Genomic DNA, 19,008 nt, shown 5'->3' on the forward strand with positions numbered 1-19,008 from the left:
AGCAGCAAATGACTGAGGAATGGAAGAAACTGGTTTTCACTGTGTGTGCCAACATTGGCGTGGTAAGGTTGTAATGTAATATAAAAAATAGAACCATCACAATCAATTATTCACTTGTTGCTATGTAACTGCAGTGGTTTGGACACAGAATTCTTTTGCTTCCTTTAGTCCATCTGTGAGCCCATAGTAGTCTTTTCACAATCACTAAATCAAACAGCAATTAAGGAATAGTAAATATGCTGAAACATTGCATCATTCCAGCTACTATACTATTGTTTCCTTCAGCCTTCTGCATTCTGTATCTGCCTTATAAGCCTTGCAGATTGCTCCAGATTTTTTTTGCTGGCACTACCTAACAGTATTGTTTCTACTTCCTTGTTTCATATGTGTAACCCCCAAGGCGATTACCTAGATTCCTGGGGCTCTGTCTGCTGGCAACTCAGGAAGAGGGAGACTCAGAATCTGCCTGGCAACCAATAGGGAGTGAGATGCCCTTCCCAGGGAGCTCAGGAAAGGGGAGAAGTCATTTTTTGAGTCAGTCTGGAGCCAGCCTGGGCAAGGGTAGGACTGGCTGTGTGGGAAGCTGGTGAATCCCAGGCCTGCATGCAGGGTTCCCCCTGAGAACTGGCCTCTAGGGACCTAAAAGCAAGATCCCTCAGCTGGATTCTTCTTTCTCCACTGGTGACTCCCAGTTTGTACAGTTTTGCTGGGAAACCTCCCCAGCCAGGGTGAGTTAGCCCTCCAGCTCCCTAGGAAAGACCAGTCACCATGTGGTCAGCTCTGCTCTGGCTACTAGTCCAGGGCTGCTACCTGCTGTGAGTGTGTCTGGACGCTGGGCTAGCAGACTACAGTTGTGTAATCTGCACCTTGAGCCCTGCACCCCTTTGTGGTGAGGGTAAATCCTGGGACCAAAAGCAGCCTAACTCCTGCCTGAAGAGGATCCCTTCAGCAGTGACTGAGGAGTCCAGAGTTATCTCTAAACCTGAGGATCATGCATGGAGTTTGTAAGTGAACCACCTTTTAGTCAGTCAATCAGGGAAATTGTTTTGGTGACCCCCTACTCCCCGAACTGTGTCCTCAAGCCAGGGAGTAAGGGTATGGGGATTTTATAACCTGCTGCATGTTAAACCTGTGGAGGGACTTACCACCTCCTCCGACTTGAGTCCTTTGGGCGATACTGAACCCAGTCAGCCACTCTGCTAAACCACTGCAGAGAAGATTTCGTGGTTTTAGGTCATCAAGGGCCCCAACAAAGTACACGTACCAACAGGACACTAACCTTATATTTGCTACATCAGGTCCCGTGACTGGGGAAAGTCACGGGTATTATCAGTGTGGGCATCAGTGACCCTAAAAATAGTGTTTTACCCTGTTATATTTGTCTACTGTTTAATATAATTACTGTGTTGAATACATTGTATGTATTTGTGTTATTTCTTGGGAGTCTCCAACTATCTGGCAAGTAAGTGGGGGTTAACCTGTGGTTAGAATTTTCCTCCCAAGCTGCCCTGGTGACCCTGCCAGGAAGGAGCGAGGGGGGTGGAGGCACCGCCAAATAAATTCATAGGGAAAAATAAAGGAAAAATAAAGGCACCTTCTGAGTGGGTGGCGGGATCTAGAAGAACCCAGAGCTGTCCATCAAAACCTGTAAGCAGATTGGCATTAAAGAAGAGGGGGCGCTACATATGCAGTCTTTTGTTTTCACTGCTGAACCTGTAAATATATAGGTCTTTCATCATAGAAAACAACCTCTTGAATTCTCTCTCTATATATTTTTACTTGGAAACTGAAACCTTATCTTAATTAGCATAACACTTATGGGAATTTCAATCAAACATCACAATCACTACAGCAATAGCTTACATGAAAAAGTAACAATGTATTCTTAGCTGTTTTTTTAATTAAATTTAGCAGCAAGACATGACAGGAACAAGCTCCATGTGACCAACCAGCTCTCTGTGGACCACTAGCAACTATTCCACAGACCACAGTTGGGGAACTCTGACCTAACACAATTCTACATTCCATGCAAGTAGTCCACAACAAAAGATCCTAATTATTATTACTCTAATCTTAGCCAACCTAAAAGCCGGTTTTATCCGTCACTCTACAGTTTCCACGGCTCTGCAATTAATGAACCTAGGAATATTTCTAAATGCTGAGATTTGAATATTATTAAATGCTTTTCACTAAGTACATTAAAACAAAAATTAAATAGAAAATCTGAAGACTACAGTAACCTCGAGTTGCCCAGCCACTGTGAATCCAGGTCAAAGCATAGCTCTGTTTTTACATACTTTGATTTTAATTGTGAAAGTATAAACTATCAAGTGATTTTCTACTCTACCACACCCAAACACAAACCAGAGTAATAAAATTAAGTTTTCCAAAGTATTTTTAATTGTCAACATTAACAACACAGGTCTATTAGAAAAGATTTTTTTTTTTAAATACACTTTGCAAACTAAAAATACCTGACTACTATCACACAATGTAACTGCTGGCTATTTTTACCAATAGTCGGGGGCTTAATCCTGCAAACCATAGTTATAGGAGCAGTCCCTACTCCTACACTTACACACATGCTTAAATTTAAATAAAAAACGGTTACTCACCTTCTCGTAACTATTATTCTTCGAGATGTGTTGCTCATATCCATTCCAATTAGTTGTGTGTGCACTGCGTGCACAGTCGTTGGAAAGTTTTTCCCTTAGCAGCACCGGTCAGGTCGGCTGTGGAACCCCCTGGAGTGGCGCCTTCCTGGCACTCAACATATGACCCTGCCGACCCGGTGCCTCCTCAGTTCCTTCTTGCAGGTTACTCTGACAGAGGGAAAGGCAGGTAGGTTTGCAATGAATATGAGCAACACATCTCAAAGAACAACAGTTACGAGAAGGTGAGTAACCATTTTTTCTTCTTTGAGTGATTGCTCATATCGATTTCCAATTAGGTGACTCCTAAGCCTTACCTAGACGGTGGGGTCAGAGTTATGGAATCACAGATTGGAGCACTGCTCTACCAAAAGCTGCATCATCTCTGGCATCTATCCTCTGGGTCGGAGACAAGGTAGACTTGTTCACGTTGAGGAGGAGACCCAGTCTCTCAAATGTGGATGTGGCCAGACCAACCTGCGACTCCACCTGTTCTCTGGTGTGCCCCCTGAGCAGCCAATCATCAAAGTAAGGGTATACCTGCACCTTCCTCCTTTGGAGGAAGGCTGTTACCACTGACATGCACTTGGTGAATACTTGTGGTGCTGTCAACAGGCTGAAGGGAAGGATTGTGAACTGATAAGGTTTGTGATCGACCAAAACCATTAAGAAGCATCTGTGAGCAGGGTGAATCGCTATGTGAAAGTATGCGTCTTTCATGTCAAGGGTGGTGAACCAGTTTCCCAGATCCAGAGAAGGGATAATTGTATTGAGGGAAACCATGCGGAACTTCAACTTCACCATGAACTTGTTGAGTCCTCACAGGTCTAGAATGGGTCTGAGACCTCCTTTAGCTTTGGGGATTAGGAAGTAGCAGAAAGAGAATCCCTTGCCCCTAAGATCCTGAGGAACTTCCTCCACCACTCCTATAGCAAGGAATGCCTGCACCTCCTGGATTAGGAGTTGCTTGTGAGAAGGGTCCCTGAAGAGGGACGGGGAAGGGAGGGTAGGAGCAGAATTGAAGAGAATATCCCACTTTCACCATGCAAAGAACCCAGTGATCCGATGTTATTTGGGACCACACATGGTAGAAGTGGGATAGACTGTTCAAAAAACATGAGGAAGGATCCGGTGTAGAGACAGGTGCTCCATCCTCAGGTGCACCTTCAAAATGTCTATTTTGAGCCCGACGAAGGCTTAGTTGGGCCCGGGCCCTGGCCCTGTCCAGATGGGGGATGGGAAGGCTTATATTTGCCATTCCTACCCCTGTGCCTGTAAAAATCCTGCCTCGGACAAGGAGGATACAAGCACTGTTGCTGTGGTTTGGTCTTAAACAGCTTCCTTTGAGTTGCCAGGTATGCATACCCAAAGATTTCATTGTCGCCCTGGAGCCTTTGAGTCTATGCAGTCTGGAGTCAGTCTGTTCGGCAAATAGGCCCAGCCTGTCAATGGGTAGATCTTGCATAGTTTGCTGAACCTTGGGCAGGAGGCCCGAAGCTTGCAACCATGAACTATGCCGCATAGCTATCCCTGAGGACAAGGTGTGCGCTGCTGAGTCCACAGTGAGGCCTGTAAAGAGGTCCGCGCTACTACCTTGCCCTCCTCGACAATTGCCCCAAACCAGCTCTCTAAACTTCAGCACAGAGTTCCAGGAGTTAAAACTGTACCTGCTCAGGATTGCCTGCTGGTTGGCAACCCTGAGTTGTAAGCCCCCCCGTGGAGTAAACTTTGCATTTGAATAAATGGGGTGAGTTCTGAAGTGTGGGAACCACTCCTCCCTTGCTTCCAGTGCCGCTTCTGCACCGGTGAACGGGATCGGCGTTGGGCTGGTCCTACGTTCTTCGGTGCCGGGGAGTTATGGTGCTGCAGGTCTCTACCGGAGTCCTTTCGCGGTGCCGCCACTGCCGCCGTGGCACTGCACACCAAGGAACTCAGCGCCGGATCCTGCCGCACCAGTGCAGGTTGTGGTCTAAGTGCCACCTCCATAAGGAGCTGCTTCAATCTAAAGCCTTGCTCCTTCTTGGTTCGGGGGCAAAAGCCCTTACAAATCCTGCACTTTTCAGACTGATGTGCTTCCCCCAGACACTTTAACCAAGCGTCATGAGGGTCGCCTGTTGGCTTGGGCTTGTTGCAGGATTTGAACCCCTGGGACTTAGGCAAGTAAGTCCCCCAAAGAGAACACACAGTCAGGGTGGAAGGTAACCCCTCCTCCCCCCCAGTCCAACAGCTAACTAACTACTAACTAGAACTACAATAACTAAGAACTGAACAACTACAAAATACAAACAGTTCGAAAGAGAAGCTAAGGAAACGTGGAGAGCTTGCAAAGCAAGACACTACAGTTCCAACAACCATCACTGGCAGCAACAAGGAACTGAGGAGGTACCCGGTCGACAGGGTCATATACTGAGCATATTGAAGGCGCCACTCCAGGGGGCTCCACAGCCAACCCCACGCGTGCTACTTTGGGAAAAACTTTCCGACAATTGTGCACATGACGCATGCACACCTAATTGGAATCGATATGAGCAATCACGTGAAGAAGAATTCTCTATTAACGTCTAATTTATGCAGTAATTTATGCTAACTAGATCCAAACTTACTGAACAAAATAAAACTGCTAAAGCAAAATAGAAGCACACCAAAATATTCAAACGTATCTGGCAACTCACTTAAATTGGCTATTTCCAGGGCTCTTGATTATGCAGCAATTTCCCTCAGCAGTTGAAGAGGGAATAAGCACATGCCGTTCCAAAGTAAACTACCTTAACCAGGGATTATTTTAACTTTTTCATAATACATAAGGCAGATTCAAAATTCCCAAGATACTTTCTAATGCTGCACATTGATTTATCATTCATCATACTCCACCCCAGTAGCTAACCCCAGCAAAATACTGCTTGCACTCTTATATTACCTTCTTACCAGGGCAAGTTTTGTGGCTTCTTGACCTAGGTTAATAAGTCTTTATTCACAATAGCAACTGAGATCATGAGGACTCCCTGAACTGAACTGGGGACCATAGTCTTGACATTTCAGATAACATGATGAATTGTTCAAATAACATTCTTCTAACCAGTTATATTTTCAAGTGAAGTCAATGAAACTTCCATGTAGTGTCTATACATTTTCTACAATTCCCTAATGAACAATTTCAGTTTTAATTGCTTTTGTTTTTTCGCAAGACAGGGTTTTATTGGGGGTGGGATAGTAAGTCAGAAATATACATGCACACAAAAGTGGGAGTGGGGGCAGGAGATAGTATATAATCTATACATATGAAAGCTGAGCTATTCCACTTTTTTTTTCCCCAACCCTTCTCTTGATTCCAGGTCTGTTTGTGTGTCCCTCCCCTTGCCCCCTTAGTGCTCCACTCTATTCTCTTGCACACCTCTCCCTAATGAATCATTAAAGCAGTGGCAGCAGGACACGGCATCTCTGTACTTCCTCTCCTCCTCCTGCAAAGGAATAGCAGCATGGCACCAGCTGAACTGGTTGTTTCTTCCCACCTCCTGAAAGCTGTACTGATGCAAGCTGGTGTGGGGACGCACAGCCTCTGAGGCATGTACCTCTTGGGTGCTTAGGGGGGACTGAGTTGAGGTCCTCATTTGGAACAGATTCTTCTCCAACCTGAGCTGCAGCATCAGTGAGGGAAGAACGAGTTCTACAGCCACCCCTGGCTAGCAACTAACATCTCAGTCTCTCAGAAATATGTAAGATTCTTCAGTGAAAACGTGCACACAGCTGTTTGTGTAGACAGGGGTGCACTGGTGTTTTTAGTGTAAAATTATATACACTGTACACAAGATTTACATAAAACTGACATACACTGTTAAGTAAGAAAATCATGCATCTGTAACTTATACCAAAGGCTCCAGCATGGGCAGCGGGTGAACATGGACTTGAGGAGGCTAGTCGCTGGCCGGCCCACCCCTTCTGCCCAGGGCCCCACCCCTCCCACTACCCTTCCACCACCAGAGCCGTCCCCCCCTACCCCCACCAGCCCTGGGCCGCCTGAGTGCCTGTCCCCCCAGGGCCCAGTGGGCGGGTGGGCAGGCAGCTGAGCACAGCCCCCAGCATGGTGGGCGAGCAGGCAGCATGACCCCCAGCCCTGGAGTGTCGGGTGGCACGAACACCGGTTCCAGCCACCCTGAGTCCCTGGCTGCAGGCCAGCCCCCAGTAGTGCCCAGGGCAAGGGCACCGGAGCCCTTCCAAAAGCGTGGGTGGGGCCCACGTGGAGGCAAAAGCAGCCCCCTGACTATGTCCCAGGTCCCCCACCGAGGGCAGGTGGAGGAACCCAGGCTCCCCACAGCTGCTTGCGCAGCTCTCCCCGACACGGCTCCGGGGGGGCACCCCACCCGCCTGTGGCAGGTCCGCGACTCCTCACAGCTGCCCACACAGCTCCTACCGTAGCCGGGCTGCGGCTCCAAGGCCCAGCCTGCCCCCGCCCAGCCAGAGCCAGGTCAGGAAGAGCTGTGCAGGCAGCTGTGGGGAGCCGGCATGGAGTCACAGACCCTCCTCCTGTACCACCAGGCAGGTGGAGGGTCCACCATGGCTCCCCACAGCTGCCGGGGGAGGGCTCCCCAGACGGACTCCGCGCTCGCCTGGCCTGGCCGGGGCTTCAGGGGCAAGAGGAGGGCAAGGGGGCAGGGTCTGCCCTGGTGAAAAAGTGGACGGGTCAGGCCTGTCTACTTTCAAAAAGTGGGAGGGCTATGGCTCCCTGCCCCCCCCCCCCCCCCCGGTTCCGGCGCCATTGGCCTGGGGCCCCAGCTACATGGGAAGGAAGAGCTGCAGCAGAGCGCAGCGAGAAGCAGGAGGGGGACTGGGGGTGGGGCCATGCAGGCTGTTTGAGTAGGCTTAGCCTTCCCCTGCCTTTGATGCCTGCCACCTGTGGACTGCAGGTACCTAAATCTGCAGGCAAAGCAACCTATCCTGAAAAATGATCCCTCACTTTCACAGATGTTGGGAGACAGACCAGTCCTCGCTTACAGACAACCCCCGAACCTGAAGCAAATACTCACCAGCAACCACACACCACACAATAAAAACACTAACCCTAGAACCTATCCTTGCAACAAAGCCCGATGCCAACTCTGTCCACATATTTATTCAGGTAACACCATCATAGGACCTAATCACATTAGCCACGCCATTAGAACACTTCAATCTCTTTGGTCACTCGATTACAGACCTAAAAGTTGCAATTCTTCAACCAAAAAACTTCAAAAACAGACTCCAACGAGAGACTGCTGAATTGGAATTAATTTGCAAACTGGATACAATTAACTTAGGCTTGAATAGAGACTGGGAGTGGATGGGTCATTACACAAAGTAAAACTATTTCCCCATGTTTATTCCCCCCTCCTCCCCCGACATTCCTCAGACCTTCTTGTCAACTGCTGGAAATGGCCCACCTTGATTATCACTACAAAAGGTCTTACCAGCAGGAGGGAGGGGGGGCAGGGGCAATAGCTCATCTTAAGTGATCACGCTTGTTACAGCGTGTATGGTAACATCCATTGTTTCATGTTCTCTACGTATATAAATCTCCCCACTGTATTTTCCACTGAATGCATCCGATGAAGTGAGCTGTAGCTCACGAAAGTTTATGCTCAAATAAATTTGTTAGTCTCTAAGGTGCCACTAGTACTCCTTTTCTTTTTACAAGTACTCCTGTTCTTTTTGCGGTTACAGACGAACACAGCTGCTACTCTGAAACCTGACATTATCATACTGTCTGCAGCAAGATCTTCACATCTCATTAACAACATAAGGAAGGCTCAATCACAGATACAATAGTCTATCAAGACTGCCAAATACATGAATTATAGAAGGTTAGGTTTGAAAGATTTGCTTGCATAAAGATGTATCACCCACTTCTCAAAAATTGTAAAGATACAAGTCCTTCCACAGAAAAGTTTCCAATGAGATGCTCCCATACAGGGAATACATTAAAGGCAAATTCTTAAAATGATTTCCCTGTGTTGCATAGATAAAGCTAGCAATTGTGCACCTAAGTGATCACACATTTTAATACTTTCAACAGGAGGTGCTTAAAGCCATCAAAACAATTGCATGCTTAAATCAGAGATAAAGAAAGAATAGTTGGGACTGGGAACATAATTGGTCAACCTGATGACCACGTATATTTAATATAACATAGGACAATAAATTAGTAGCTTTATTTTTCATATGTAAGTAATTATGATTTAACAGCACTTCATAATCATAGGACTGGAAGGGACCTCAAGAGGTCATTTAGTCCAGTCCCCTGCACTCATGGAAGGACTAAGTATTATCTAGACCAGTAGTTCTCAACCTATTTATCATTATGGGCCACAGGTTAAGAACCACAGCACCCTACCTCAAACTCCCCTACACACCCCTATGCCCAAAGCCCCAGCCCGCCCACAGAGTTGGGCCAGGAACAGACCCAAGATGCAGGGCAGCCCCTACCCTGACCCCTCCATGCAGCAGCCCCGACCCTGACCCCTCCATGCAGCAGCCCTGACCCCGAACCCCGCCAGATGCCGCCTGGCAGCAGGGCAGCACAGCCCCGAGCCCAGACCCCGCTGTGCAGAGCACGGTGGCCTGGCAGCCCTGAGCGCAGACTCAGCTGTATGGGGCAGGACAGCCAGGGTCCTGGACCCCACCACACCAGGTGGTGGGGAAGCCCACACCCCTGACCCACAGGCCCAGCAGCCTTTAGCATACAGCAGCTGTGTACAACACAATTCACTCAGGACTTCAGCTGGGCCGCAACTGTGTGCTAACTGGGCCGCGGGTTGAGTACCACTGATCTAGACCATCCCTGACAGGTGTTTGTCTAACCTGCTCTTAGCCTCCCTAGGCAATTTTATTCCAGTGCTTAATCACCCTAACAGTTAGGAAGTTTTCCCTAATGTCCAACCTAAACCGCCCTTGCTGCAATTTAAACCCATTTCTTCTTGTCCTAAGCCCAATGGTTAAGGAGAACAATTTTTCTCCCTCCTCCTTGTAACAATCTTATGTACCTGAAAACTGTTATGTCCCCTCTCAGTCTTCTTTTCTGCAGACTAAACAAACCCAATGTTTTTAATGTTTAATTCCCTTGAATTACTAATCTATTAATTTTTAAGTCTTGTTAGCGAGTTTCTTTTGTATGACATTTAAACAAAATGTAAGAGTCAGACAAAAAGATGACAAAATAAGAAGAAAACAAAATAGAGTTAATATTAGTTCATTTTTGTTACAAAGGCCATTGTTTGGGGTAGCTGTTTACATAGGGCCTTATTCAACACCCACTGATGTCAATGGAAAGATTCTCTGACTTCAGTGTGTACTGAATGAGATCAACAGTACGAATGAAGGCATAAATACAAGGGAAATGTATGTAAATGACAAACAATTGGTTGTCAGTAACAAGGAGCACAAAAACTTTGCCATGGATTTTTTTTGTAATCTGTACTTTACAGTCACTTCGCTCGGGTAGGCACAAGATGGTACTTGCAAAAGTTATTTTTGATTATAAAAGATGTTTACTTTTATGAGGAGGTGCAGCTGCATGTTACCACCTGCTCACACTACACTGTTTGCTAATGTAGCCTTACAATGACTGCTCATGAAAATTTACGCTATACCAACGAGCATACCAAAGATAATTTGTATGAATTTGGCATACAATTTAAGCCTTGCATTTTCCCTCTGCCGCACTTAGTTTCAATCCTTTCTCACTTTCCATCTTGGCCAAAATATTTTGAGACAAGCACAACTTGGGCTAAATGACAACAAGGGGAGGACAGGATAATAGCCTACAAATGTATGAAGGCTGTAAATACTAAGGAAGATGATGAGTTATTTAGGGTGGTACAAAGGGACGTAAGTAGGAGTAATGGAAAATAAATTACAAAGAAAAATTTTATATAGAATACCAGAAAATTGCTTTGAAAATAAAGTCTTTGGTATTTGACTACGACAATCTCCCAGAGAATAGTGGAAACCCTATTATTTGGGGCATTTAAAACTAGAATGAACAAAATTTTAGAAAATATGTTACAAGTGAAAATCCTGCCTTGGCAGAGAAATGTACTGGCTGACCTACCAGATCTTCTCCATTTCCAGCATCTGTTGGGTAGCTATGATACAACACAATTCACTCAGGACTTCAATGCTCATGAGTTCTGCAATAAACTTGTCTTTATGGTTTAGAACAGCATGATCAGCATTCACAGAATATAGTATCCCCTTCCTTTTACAAATTATAAGCGTTTCACTAAAATATACAAACAGGGTATACACAAAGCCTCATTGTGGGTGAATTCATGTTTTCATTTAGTACGCAGGAGCATGTACTTCATTGCTACTGATAAGATATTCAACAAGGAGAATCTGGGTTTTCTAAGAAACTTTTAAGATAATTAAAATAGCCAGATCCAAAGCAAAAGAATCAGCCTTGGGCAGGATTCTATGATTAATACCTGGTATAATAAAAAAATCAACAAGACAGAAGCAACTGTAAACACTCAAAAAGAAACCAAAATGAAATGTCCCTCCTGAATAAAGTATTTTTAGAGACAATACAATCTGATGTATCGCTTCTACTGAGCATTATACTGCCTCTTAACTGCATTAATGCAGTACCCTAGTGTGCTGCCTTTGTGATGCAAATTCACTCAAATACTGTGCTTTCCATAAAAAATTCACACATATATTGCATTGACAATTGCAGATTGGGGAATAACCCTAAATGTCCTTCAATATCTAAGCATTGCATTTAAGTCTGGTCTATACTATCAGTTTCTGGGGAGTCTTCTACTGCTGCTGCATCAGTGAGAGATTTCCTCAAACAGCTGAAACAAACACAATCATAAGTTGACATATCACATGCAAAAGCCAAGTAAAAGACCTTTAAGGGGACCTACACCAGAGATTTTTGGAGAAGGAAGGTAATTGGGGTGAGGAGGATGGGAGATATCCTTCCCTCGAAGCTAGAGATTTACTTATGGCACCTGCAACCCAAAAGAATCAGCTTTGGGAAGGACTAAAGGCTACAACCAAACAATAACCCACTGTAACACCTAAATTTAATCTTTTATTCATTCTGCTATACTACATAAAGGAAATTTGAATCCCTGTCACAATGGAGTTGGGATTTTCCAGAGGGATATTTTTTAAAATAAACATACCAAAACACAGTTGATCACTTGTAAAAATTAAATGAATCTGGCAGCCCCAAAGACCATAGACCTCTATTTTTTTACAGAACCAGTAGAACACAGGCAGTCACAGACCAAGCTGCCATACATTTCTTTGCCCACAAACCTCAAGCCCGACTTGGAGGAACATATCTGGGAGTGACAGATTAGTTCCATCTTTAAATTCATTCAGTCCTTGGACCCTCCATTAAAATTGCCAATGACAGTGTCAATTGAGGTTTTCATTATACGGACATGTTCACTGGGAACTGGACTGAAACCACCGACTTGGTTGTTCAATGACCTCTGAAAAACATCAGACAGCAACAATTTTCAGCTACTACTGACCTCTGTTAGATCTGAACCACTGATTTTGAGGTGAAATGATGCATATCCCAATAGTGTGAGCCATTTATTCCTCCCACCATTAATTTTAATTAAACAATCAATTTTTTCTACATCATTTAGCTTGTGCATAATATGGGAAAATAAATTATACCGATCCGCTGCAGTTCTGTGACATGAGCAGTAACATGGTATGAGGCTGATTTTGTGTGGTCCTTCAGTCTAGCTGTGGAGTAGGGTAGCATCATCTATCTTGAATAACTCACATAAACTGTTATAAGAGCTAAATTAAGACACAGTCCATTTAGTTGGATCTACTCATTGAATCTGCTGACTAAACAGATTCAAAGACAGATAAGCTTTATGGAACAGAAAATGTACTGTAATATTGAAAAAAATGAGATTCTCACCAAATATGTTCAGATCTGAGATTCATGAAGGGGAAAAAACACTCCATAGAGTTTCAGCTTACATATAAAAAGGCAAACACACCTCCTTGAATCATTGGCTGTGTGTAGTAGCCTTCTGTAACTCATGCAAAATAGAAATTTTCAATTGTTCAATTCAGCTAATGCTGTCCATTCGAGTGCCATTCTATAAAAAGGTTTCAGGGATCAGAGAAAACGGAATGGAACATGCCAAACAAGGTATTAACAAAAATGCATATCAAGGGGGGAAAAGCATACGCTATGTTGTATGCCAAGTATTTTGAACATTTGCAACTTTACAAACCACTGAAGAATGAATTAAATATAATAGACTGATTCTTGACTAAGAGCAAAAGAAGACAGCTTCCTTGTTTGACTCCAATAAAGTATTTCCTGAAAAATGTTGCGTCTCTTTTGAACTAAAAAAAAGTTACCTAGAACTCGGGTATTTAAGATTTTCATTTCCAATTATACTTAAAGAAAAAATCCACTTGTTACACATTGCTAATTGGAAATATCAAATAAAACAACATAATGAATGCAATGTTTGAAATATCCATATCAGCTATCATATCAAGGTAAATCTGTTTTACTACGTTTAAGGGATATAAATCCTGAATCTTCCCGAGCAACTTCTGGTACTGGCCAGTGTCAAATACAAAATATTTGACCAGTTGAACCATTGGTCTGATCAAGATTGCAAATTCTTATGTCTCTACACTCTTCCTATAACATTTACATTTCATAGAATTCCTATGTCAGCAACCATGCAAGTAACTGGAAATTAAACAGTGAAACGACAACAGTTTTCATAAGTCTGACATTTCTATTTTAAATTTCGGCTTACATTAACCTTGTACTTACTGTGGTCTCGATCCTTAGGGGATATACACTCTTGTATAGATTCTGTTATCCCAAGGCTGGCAGCAGTAGGGAGTGGGCCAAGCAGAGATTCTAGTGCAGGTGGCCATACAGGAGTTTCATTTCCATTTTTGCATTCTCTCCCTTCATTTTTCTTTAATCTATCTTTATCGAGAAGTTCATTACAAAAGTCCTTGTTTAAATGATTAGCAGCTGCTTCCAGTTCTTCATCTTCTGCCTCCTCCTCTCCAAATACACTAGCAGTATTATCGTCTATAGATTCTGTAATGGGGGGGGAGGGGGGGAAATCAAATAACTTCATACCATCTGTTACTAAACTAAGTACATGAAGAGCAGCTCACTTAAAAAAATAAAAACTATTAGAGAACAATCTGCAGAAGAACAGAGAGTGTTTCAGTACATTGTATGAATATACGGAATTTCCAGATGTGCTTTAAAATCATTGCTTTAGCTTTTAAAATATGTCTCTTCTGAAAATAATAAGTTAAAATTGCTTCTATTGTGTTATCAAAATACTGCAAGTAAGTAGTTCTAGTAATAAGAGCTAAATACTTGTCATGATAATTAAGGCTAATATTCAACCTATAAACAGTAGTGTGAAAACCTTCTGTGTGGGAATACAGAGGCACAAAGGTACATGCCCACTGGTTTGGGGTAAATTTCATGTTAACCTGAAGTACCAACACCACCCCTGTTAAATTGCACTTGAGAGTAATTTGTCACAGCCATTCATGCCATTACAATAGTTCTATTTTTTAAAATGTATAAAGTTTTGGTGAATTCCAGTACTACTCAAGTTGATGTCTGATATTTGAAGCATGGTATTTTGTGGGCTGGTAATATGCATTCCATTCCTCAGAGAACTCCAGTCTAAGTCAAGACTTAAATGTTTTGTTGCACCCAACATTTCACTGCATAATGTATGTAACTGCATATATATAAATACACAACAAAGAAATGGAGCAGTATATAGCATAATAAAAGATCATACAAAATAACGTGAGTAGGATTTGACCCCCATTGCTACTTTTAAAATATTCATCGTCTTTTATATACTTACCATCTTTAGTCAAATTTGCTAATACTCCTTTTGCCTTTGGCCTACTATTTTCTAATTCATTCTCTATTTCATCTTGGTAAATTGATATTTCACCTGTGGCAATTAAATAAAAATAAAGTTCAGAAACCATTCATGTTATTTGGTGTAGCCAAGTGATACAGTGTATTGAATGGGACTTGTACCTTCAACATCTTCAAGCTTTTTTGACAGCGCTTTCTCAAGCTGAAAAGAAAAAATGAGTAACAGAATGAAATATGAATATGCTACGATTAAATCATTTTAATATCTGTTCCTCTATTAAGAAACTTAAATACACATGGTACTATAGAAAGATGGTAATGTACATTTCTTCCATAAAGCGTTCGTAATCTAGGACAGACCAGACAGACAAAAGACAAGTATCAAAATATTGTTTGAAATAAAGTACTGATTAAACCTATATCTCAACCTGACAGAGAGGAACTTTCACACTGTCTCACCTAAAATGAGGCGCCGACTCTCCCCTCTATCCAAGCACAGCTCAGACATAGTGGAGAATAGCAGCTGCAGTTGCAGCTCCCTGATTCTTGGCCACCCACCCCCAGGAGAAGTTGCAGAAGCTGGGTGCCTACTCTAACTTCCATCACCATCGTAAAGTCCATAATGGAGTTAATGCTAGCAGACGATCAGCTATAGGGGAGCTCAGTTGCATTGGAAGAGATTTCCCTTACACAAGGGGAATTCTCCTAGGGGAAATCTGTGGCCATAAGCAGCTCAAAGTGAACATGGTGGACCAAAAAAATCCAGCCTCCGAGAAACATCCTAATGTTAACAGTCATTCTTGTATTTCTCAGACTAGTATTTCAGATACCTGTGTTTAAACAGGGACTCTCTCCTCCTCACAGTTCAGCTTGTTTCTCGTAGGAAAATACTTCCGAATTCTAACATTGTGGTCCAGAATATCGCATCTTAAAACAGGATGCGGTCATGTTTTGTACAAACTGTATTTTAACACTAAATATAGTATTTTATACAAACTGATTCTGCGGTTAAGTAATAATCCTGTGTTTGTAACAGTATATTAATTTCACTCCAACAGACTAAGTCACAAATTCAACATTAGGCAAAAAGATGTGCTAAGAAGAAGCAAGCCTCCATTTCAGCAAACTCAGTTCTGTGTAAACCTGAAGAAACTTCATTGTCTACACTCACGTAAGTGAAGAGAATTTGACCCTCTCTTTCTTGTTTATTGCAAATTACCTGGATACATGTATGTGCTCTCTGATGGTGGCAAAAAATACTAAAATATTTTATAATAGAGGACAAAACCTGTTTGGGGTGATTCTCAGAGGTACACAACATCCACAGCATAAATGGGAGTTGTAAGTACTCAAGAACTTTGAAGAATGTAGTGTTCAGATTATAAATGTACTTCATTCAAACGTTACAAATTAAAAATAAATGAAAACCAAAAAAACCCAATAATTGCAAAACTTTGGAGCACTAGCTTTCAACTGTCAACCTTACTGACACTAGCCGTCAACTGTACTCTAGCATCTCCATATATAACTGATATTTTTAAAAATCATCTAGAACACACACATAACATACTCCTCTATGTAACTATACTAATAAACCCAATCTGGTGCATATGATTATTAATTGGCTATTTCTCAAAAAGCCATGCTCTATTTCATGGCAACGTTTATCTGTTGACAGACTTTTAGTGGGACCTCCTCTTGGTCTCCACATGTGAGTAAACACACCCCTCCCCGGAACATGCACACTATTTCAATGCTAACAATAGTGTACACAAGTAACACAATCTGCACACACAAAGCCCACATGGCTGCAGAAGTTAGAACCGACCACAACTACATGAACAAGCTATGGCAGGAAACCACCACCCACAGAGGTGCGTGGGCAAGAATGCAAGTGAAGACTGAGGTCTAAAAATATGACCCACAATGTCTAACCAGGCTTTTGTGTAAGATCTCCAGAGGACATCATAACATTACCAATATTAAGGATGTTCACTTTCAGTAGCAAATACCTTGAAACGACATTTAGGACGGTTACAGAATATTTTCATATAAAATACTTGTCAAGCCAGTATTCCTCAAATGAATTAAGCCACACATGAAACCAGTCTTTCAAGTACTGCATGTTGTATCACGAAACAAATTCTATGCAATCTGATTAGTGTTAACACCAGTATTTATTTTTGTATAACAAGAAGTTAGACAAAATTTTAAGTAATGCCTCATTTCCTAGCCAAGGGTGTCGCTAGCAAGAACAACATTTGCAACATTTTTTGATCCAGTTAACAAACAAGTACTTTTCCAGCTGTGACCTTTGCTAAGTAGGGTAGAAGAGTGAATGTAGCACATATGGGAGGAGCAAAAATCAGGCAGCTCCTCAAGGTTCACATGCAACAAAATCAGCTTAGCTGGTCGAATGAGAGGCCCCAATTTTGTAAGGAAAAAGAATCTTGACACTAGTATGAGGTGGCGAGCATAGTGGAAAGACTCATGCAGAGCAGGTAGGCAGGACGCAACTACAAAAAAGTAGTTAAGAGAGAACCATGCTCAGAATGGAGATCTGGCACCCATGCCAACATCGTCTTCCCAGTGGGGATGAAGACTGGTCATGGGGTACTGAACCCTGAATCCACAATATAAAAATTAGGTGCTCAGCAGTAAATGCCTTGCAAAAATAAGTAGTTTTACTAAAAACAGGAGTACAGCTGTTGCCATGATATTTAATCACCAACTTCCCCGGATTTGCACTGAGCTAAGCAGTGACTTTGCCCTTTCCCCTGTTCTTGCAGTGGTTGGCTAAGACTGCAGATATGGTTTGGGCCCTCAACAGGAGACTTTTATGGCTACTATTGACAGGAATCTGGATGAGTCTGATTCTCTGGAGGAGTTAGTGAAAATGGTGTGGAAGAAATCTTACCGCACCTTTTAATATGTGGCTGGTTTTAATGTCAGGTTTCAGAGTAGCAGCTGTGTTAGTATTGGAGACTAACCAATTTGTTTGAGCATAAGCTTTCACATTCTCTGTATGTGTGTATATGTTCCATTCTATGCATCCGATGAAGTGAGCTGTAGCCCACGAAAGTTTATGCTCAAATAAATGAGTTAGTCTCTAAGGTGCCACAAGTACTCCTGTTGGTTTTAATGTGTGGCTATCTCCCAGCCAGTACAGAAAAAAAATATGTTTGTTTGTGGATGCCACCACCTATGCCTCCCACCCTCCCCATGAGAATATGGTGGTAGAAGCAGGAATAGCTAAGGTTAAATTGGTCAGTCATGGCATGGCACACTATCAAGTCCAAAGATGAAAACAGAGACAGAACCACAAGCAGCTTCAAATACAAAGTATTGATAGAATTCACCTCCTGTATCTTTAATTTTCTTTGACCAGCAGTAAATGAAGGAGGATCGCACTCCTCTTCCAAGTCAATCTTCATAAATTCATCTATAGTTAGCTGACTCGTTGGTGTATCTTCAAATTCTGTAAGCCTAACATATATACATAAAATTAAAATACACAATATTTTATTGTGGTATCTTTTAGAACATTCTTTTTTAAAACAAGTAGTTTTACAAAAGTTGACAAACTGCTAAATTAAAGATTAAGCATGTCATCTCAAGAGACTGTGGCTCAAACAAATAAATAGATCATAAAATAAATAAATAAAATAATAAAAAAATAATAATACCACCCAGCTCTTATACAGCACTTTTCAAAGGAGATAAATACAATTATCCCCATTCTACAGATAATAAAACTGAGGCACAGGAAGGTGAAATAACTTGCCCCAAGTCACCCAGCAGATCAGTGGCAGAACTGGGACTAGAACCCAGGTCTACTGAGTCCCAATCCAGTGCCCTATCCACTAGGCTACACAAAAATCAAAATGATTTCGATGGTCTCATCTGTTCCTAAATAAATATTCATATACATGACAAAACTGCCTTTTGATTAGATACAGTATGTAAGAAACAGTAAGTTTTCGTCAAGGAGAGATTCTGGACCTAAGTTCCCTCTAAGCTCTGTGGCTGCGCAGCAGGCTATCAAGGGCCACGCAGGTGGGGAGAGGCGCCTCTCCTCCAGCTCCGGCAGGGAGAGGCACCTCTTCCCTGGCCCCGGACTGTTGCGGCAAGAGAGGGCTGGGGAGAATCCTCTCTCCCTGCCGCAGCCTTGAGACAGTCTGCATACCAAGCCCCATATCCATTGCCCCACCCCAGAGCCTGCATCCCCCACACCCCAACCCTCTGTCCCAGCTCTGAGCACCCTCCCGCACCCTGAACCCTTCATCCCCAGCCCCACCCCAGAGCCTTCAGCCCTAGCTGGAGCCCTTACCCCCCATGCCCTAACCCTCAGCCCTGAGCCCCCTCCCACACCCCGAACCCCTCATCCCCAGCCCCACCCCAGAGCCTGCACTCCCAGACAGAGCCCTCATCCCCCCACACCCAAACCCT

The 19,008-nt window shown here is 43.2% G+C and overlaps 1 protein-coding gene across 4 annotated transcripts in view; it reads right to left on the reverse strand.

Moving 5' to 3' along the window:
- The window catches only part of BRF1 (BRF1 general transcription factor IIIB subunit), a 227,545-nt gene that overhangs the window by 87,186 nt on the left and 121,351 nt on the right, over positions 1 to 19,008 (reverse strand). For all 4 annotated transcript variants that reach the window (XM_074956371.1, XM_074956369.1, XM_074956372.1 and 1 more), the window contains 4 exons: positions 17,919 to 18,045; positions 14,722 to 14,761; positions 14,540 to 14,632; positions 13,462 to 13,740 (listed from right to left, as the gene is read on the reverse strand). In XM_074956371.1, coding sequence (XP_074812472.1) covers positions 13,462 to 13,740; positions 14,540 to 14,632; positions 14,722 to 14,761; positions 17,919 to 18,045 — 539 coding nt within the window. The remainder of the gene's footprint in view (positions 1 to 13,461; positions 13,741 to 14,539; positions 14,633 to 14,721; positions 14,762 to 17,918; positions 18,046 to 19,008) is intronic.

This window comes from Natator depressus, chromosome 6 (assembly GCF_965152275.1).
Source record: "Natator depressus isolate rNatDep1 chromosome 6, rNatDep2.hap1, whole genome shotgun sequence".
NCBI lineage: Eukaryota > Metazoa > Chordata > Testudines > Cheloniidae > Natator > Natator depressus.